The 6000-nt window shown below is 39.9% G+C and overlaps 1 protein-coding gene and 1 long non-coding RNA gene across 10 annotated transcripts in view; one reads left to right on the top strand and one right to left on the bottom strand.

The window, feature by feature from the left end:
- The first annotated feature begins 638 nt into the window (after positions 1 to 638).
- The window catches only part of TJP1 (tight junction protein 1), a 404161-nt gene continuing 398799 nt past the window's right edge, over positions 639 to 6000 (top strand). For all 9 annotated transcript variants that reach the window (XM_060755771.2, XM_060755764.2, XM_060755762.2 and 6 more), the window contains exon 1: positions 639 to 1151. In XM_060755771.2, the coding sequence (XP_060611754.2) occupies positions 809 to 1151 (343 nt within the window). In that variant the 5' untranslated portion in view covers positions 639 to 808. The remainder of the gene's footprint in view (positions 1152 to 6000) is intronic.
- Positions 771 to 6000, bottom strand: part of LOC137097600 (uncharacterized) — a 50891-nt gene continuing 45661 nt past the window's right edge. The window contains exon 3 of the long non-coding RNA XR_010910292.1: positions 771 to 1291. This is a non-coding gene — a long non-coding RNA (uncharacterized lncRNA). The remainder of the gene's footprint in view (positions 1292 to 6000) is intronic.

Raw genomic sequence — 6000 nt, 5'->3', positions numbered from 1 at the left:
AGAAGGTTAGAATAATGGATTAATCAAACTTGGACAGTCTTATCTTAAATTACACTTTTATGTAAATATTCAAAAACATTTAACCTTCTGATGCCTCAATTAATGTAATTGTATTGGTATTTATATTTTGAAATTGACCAGTAGCTGCTGCATTTCCCACCTCGGCTTATACTCGAGTCAATACGTTTTCCCAGGTTTTTTTGTGGTAAAATTAGGTGCCTAGGCTTACATTCGGGTCAGCTTATACTCGAGTATATACGGGTATATCACTTGTGCAATTCTACTTAAAAGGGACCATCACTATCACAGTATTATTTGGGAGGCCAGCCCAACAAGGCAGAAATCTTAGTATCCACTTAAAACTGTGCCCTTGTTTCTTGTTTTAATACTTGCCTGCAATGGATAAGTGCTTTGATATCCTGTCTTCTTCAGTGTAACTTTCTACAATAGACTCGTTTTGTTTGTTGCGAAGCGGTTTAGAGAATTACAAAGTGAACAGTAGCCCAGCTATTCTCCTCTCTGCCTTTTTGTGGTTGTGGAGATGCCTATTAACGCTTGTAAAAGGCTAATTAGTGTAAAGTAATCCTCTTAGGGAGCTGGAAGCACTGTGCGTGGCAGTTTCTTTTGCTTTTTGTGCTTTTATAATTCGAACCTAGGCCTCTGCTTTTCCAGTCAAATTGCCCTATCTATCGGCAGGCGATACCCCCTTGCCTTCCCACGGCGTGCCTATAGACCCCGGAAGGCTGCAAGCGTCTGACAGAGAGCGGCAATCCTTTCTTTTTATTTATTTTTAGCTTTAAATGCAAACATGTTTAGGTGGCCGGTCCGGTCTTGGTTTTATAACTGTGCAAAACCAACCAAAAAAGAAAGCACAGATAGGAACCAGTGGCTTGCTGATATCCTAAGCAACCACAGGGAGAGAATCGTGAGAGAGCTGGATGTGCAGAAAGTGCTGTCATATCTGGTTTATGAGAGAGTCTTTTCCTTGGAGGAGTACAAAGACATTTTGTCCCGGGAGTGCTGCGAGAAGCAAGCTGCCTATTTTTTAGAGAAACTGGTTTGCAAAGGGCCCGGTGCCCTGTCCGCGTTCTGCTCGGTGCTGGAGGAGGTCTGTCCCCACTCGTTCATTTCCGTTCTCCTTGGCTACCAAGGTAAGGTCATAGGTCCTGCCGTCTGAAATGTTCCAAGTGTGTTATCGGCAGAGCCTTCGAATCCTTCCACACAAATGGTCTATAATTAGAAGTTACTTTCTCTCGCTTGTGCTCCTCCGCTTGCTCTCATTATAGCTACTCTGTTGAAAGAAACAGAAGAAGAGGACAGAAATAATTGTGGGGGATATAGAAAATGCTTTAAATCTCTCTGTAGAAGCCATGGTAGTAAAATAGAAATGAGTTAATACCATCAGTTGGGATTATCAACGATGCAGAAGAACCAGCTGGTTGATAATAAATATTCTCAAGTCGGGGAAAATGTTAATTTGATTATGTAGTGGCCACTTTAATACTTCAGTAGACTATTCAGTGTACACTTGCAGATACGTTGCCTTAGTGGTCTGAGAGAGAGAGAAGATAGATACGCAAATAGCAATACACTTTGTGTTGCAGAATGTATTGTTCTGTGAAATTAAGCTAGGATTATTTGATAAAAATTGTGACTGAAGAAAGATATGGTCAGCAGATGACTGAAAAACACATTGATAGAAGTGGGTTGTGACATGCAAGTGAATGTGGCATACTTCAGAGTCTGCAATATTACATACCCTTCAGGGGAAATAATCATAGGTCAGATGACAACATATAAACCAACTGGATTTAAGGACAGATGTGGATAGGTCTGCAGGCTTAATCCCAGTGATTTCAGGGATCAGTTTAATACAATTCCATGCATCTTTACTCAGAGGCAAGCCTCCCTGCATTCAATAGTTTATTTACCCAGGTGTACCTTGGTTTGCAGCCTTAAGCCAATTGTTCCTGGCAAAAGCAGGCTAAGGACTGATGTGTGTATGATAGTTCAACAGCAGTGTTTCTCAACCTTCCTAATCCCTTAATGCAGTTCCTCATGTTGTGGTGACCCCCAACCATAACATTTTTTTCATTGCTACTTCATAACTGTAATTTTTCTACTGTTATGAATCGTAATGTAAATATCTAACATGCAGGATGTATTTTCATTCACTGATCCACATTTGGCACAAATACCCGATATGCCCACATTTGAATACTGGTGAGGTTTGGGAAGATTGATTTTGTCATTTGGGAGTTGTAGTTGCTGGGATTTATAAACAAAGAGCATTCTAAACTCCACCAATGATGGAATTTAATCATACTTGGCACACAAAACTCCCACATCCAATACAGAAAGGGTTTCCTGGGCATTGACCTTGAGTTTTGGAATTGTAGTTCACCTACATCCAGAGAGCACTGTGGACTCAAACAATGATGGATCTGGACCAAACTTGGCACGAATACTCAATATGCCCAAATGTGAACACTGTTGTATTATGGGGGAAATAGATCTTGAGATTTGGGAGCTGTAGTTGCTGGGATTTTTAGTTCACCTACAATCAAAGAGCATTCTGACTCCCACCAATGATAGAATTGGGCCTAACTTCCCACTCCGAACCCCCATGACCAACAGAAAACAACTATATTTTTGATAGTCTTTGGTGACCCTTCCCACCAATGGTGACCCTCCCACCAATGATAAAATTGGGCCTAACTTCCCACTCCGAACCCCCATGACCAACAGAAAAAAAACTATATTTTTGATGGTTTTTGGTGACCCTTCTTTGGTGGCCCAGGGGTCCCGACCCCCAGGTTGAGAAACTCTGCCTTAGTGGTTTGGGAGATATATGATGGGCAGGTATGCAAATAGCAATACGCTTTCACTGCAGAATGTACTGTGAAATTAAGCAAGGATTATTTGATAAAAATTGTGACTGAAGAAAGATATAGTCAGCAGATGACTGAAAAACACATAGATAGAAGTGGGTTGTGACATGCAAGTGAATCTGGCATACTTCAGAGTCTGCAATATTACATACCCTTCAGGGGAAATAATCATAAGTCAGATGACAACATATAAAACAACTGGATTTAAGGACAGATGTGGATAGGACTGCAGGCATAATCCCAGTGATTTCAGGGATCAGTGTAACACAATTCCATGCGTCTTTACTCAGAGGCAAGCCTCCCTGCATTCAATAGTTCATTTGCCCAGGTGTACCTTGGTTGGTAGCCTTAAGCCAACTGTTTCTGACTCAAGCAGGCTGAGGAGTGATATGTGTATGTTAGCTCTACAGGTTCTCACATTGCTGCAGGAGAGAGGCTAATTAATCTAAAGGTAGTTAGCACCTTAATTATGCACATCAAATTAAAACAAAAAAACTAAGGACCCTGCAGGTTTTATAATAATCTATTTTTAAATGTAACAGCTACTAAGGCTTGTTGGGTAGAAATAAGTGTCTGAAGGTAATTTGATCTCTGAAATATATGCCTCTTACACCTCCATTATTTCACACTTGTAAACTTAATTACCTTTAAAACTGAGTTACAAGTCCTATGATTCAGTAATGTGATGGACCGTTTGCCACAATTTACTGATCAACAGATGACCATATATCTCTCTGTTTCCTACCCTTATGATTTACTGGACAGGTTTATGATCCTGGGAAGGGTGCAAAACAGTTACAGGGAAGGATTTCAATATATAAATGAATCATACCATTTGCTGATACAGTGTATGCTTTTTGCAAGTGGGTGGTGCAGCAGTTAAACCACTAAGCTGCAAAACTTGCTGATCAGAAGATTAGTGGTTCGAATCCACAGATGGGGTGAGCTCCCATTGTTAGCCCAGCTTCTGCCAATCTAGCAGTCTGAAAACATGCAAATGTGAGTAGATCAATAGGTACTGCTTTGGCAGGAAGGTAACGGTGCCTCATGCAGTTGTACTGGGCACGACTTAGGGAGTGTCTATGGACAACGCCAGCTCTTCGGTTAAAAATGGAGATGAGTACCACCACCCACAGCTGGACACAACTAGACTTAATGTCAAAGGAAAACCTTTACCTTTTATCAAATAGAAAATCCCACTAAAGTTAAAATATTAGGCAGGGTTTGAGAGGTCTCTCCAAAAAGTACAGCTTCCTAGAATATTTTTCAGTCTTTATCCAGTGTTTCATTCTTACGTGTTTGAAAACAAACAGGAAAAGCATGAAATAATGTAATTGTTTCATGAATGTAAAAATTAAATATTATGGGCCATTAGAGTAGCTTAGCTGGGAGCAATAGTCATTTGTTCCTTCCTTCCCAGAAGTATCTCCATCAGTAACCATTCCATTGTGTAATTACGATTATACAAATGCAATGCAAGAATTGGTGCCTGAGGTTTGTTATTCTGAATCCATTTCTCCACACTTCATTTCCCTTTGGTGCTGCATATCATAAACATAGTGACTGGGGCTGATAGAAAAAGAGCAAACAGAAAATTGGTTACTTTATACAGGTAGAATCAGGATAACTGCTAACAAGCCTCTCTGAGGGTGGCACCACACTTACTCCAAGCAATCTGTGACAAACTCGAAAGGTTGCTTCTTGTTAATCTGGTTTAATTACTTGTATCTTAATAATAATAATAATAATAATAATAATAATAATAATAATCTTTATTTATACCCCGCCACCATCTCCCCAATGGGGACTCGGAGCGGCCTACATGGGGCCAAGCCTGGACAACTTATTACATTAAAATAAAACCAAAACATAAACAACAAGCAACATCATCAAAATTATATTAAAAATATATGAATAACAAAATAACATTACAATAAACACAGTCGTAGTAACAGTGGACGGGCCACATGTACAGGATAGCATGTTAAAAAAACTCTAATGAGATAAATATAGGAGCAAGTAATTTGCAGGATCTTACTGGGTATTGGCTCCTGGTCTCATTATGCTTTTGTGCTTGTAATTTTATTTATATTGTTAAAATCTTTTAATTATATTCTGTCAGTGCAGGCATGGACAAACTTGGGCCCTCCAGGTGTTTTGGACTTCAACTCTCACAATTCTGAACAGTCTCAGGTCCTTTCCTTTTCCCTCTATCTCTCTCCCTATGCAGATACCCTTACTGATTAACTTTGCAAACTTCATGGCTGCTCAAATGCTAATGCAAGCTTGCTAACTGCAACAGTCCATACTTTCTTGTAACAGACAAGGGTTTGTTCTCCCACCCTAGACATTATTCCACAGGGATATATACACTCCAGTTGCCTCACTTCCACCAGACCTCTGAAGATGCCATTAGCCACAGATGCAGGTGAAACATTAGGTGAGAATGCTGCTGGAACATGGTCATATAGCCTGAAAGAACACACAAAAACCCATAATAATAATAATAATAATAATAATAATAATAATAATAATAATAATAATAACAACAACAATCAATAGTAGTAAACTGCTTAAAGTGCAAAAGACAAAGAGCGAATACCGTAAAAACACAATCCAGAGCAGAAGAGAAAACTGGCAAAAGACGGCTCTTCATGGACAGTTCCTGGGAAAAATTGAGAGCCAAATTGACAAAGAAAAAATATGGATATGGCTCACAAATTGAGCTTGGAAAAAGGAGACAGGGGGCCTGATTCTGGCAGCCCAAGAACAAGGCATTAGAACCAATGCCATCAAAGCCAAAACTGAAAAGTCGATGACAGATCTCAAGTGTAGACTCTACAAGGAAGCAGATGAAAGAATAGATCTCATCCTCAGCTGCTCCAAGAAGACAGACTACAAGCAGAGGCATAACACTGTTGCTCAGGTGATTCATTGGAACTTGTGCCACAAATACCATCTGCCTGCGACAAAGAACTGGTGGCATCACAAGCCGGAAAAAGTTACAGAGAATGAACACATCAAGCTACTCTGGGACTTCCGAATTCGGACAGACAGAGTTTTGGAGCACAATACTCCTGACCTCACAATCGTGTTAAAAAACAAAGTA

Source organism: Anolis sagrei, chromosome 9 (genome assembly GCF_037176765.1).
Source record: "Anolis sagrei isolate rAnoSag1 chromosome 9, rAnoSag1.mat, whole genome shotgun sequence".
Taxonomy (NCBI): domain Eukaryota; kingdom Metazoa; phylum Chordata; class Lepidosauria; order Squamata; family Dactyloidae; genus Anolis; species Anolis sagrei.
This window is presented reverse-complemented; position numbering and strand designations above follow the sequence as displayed.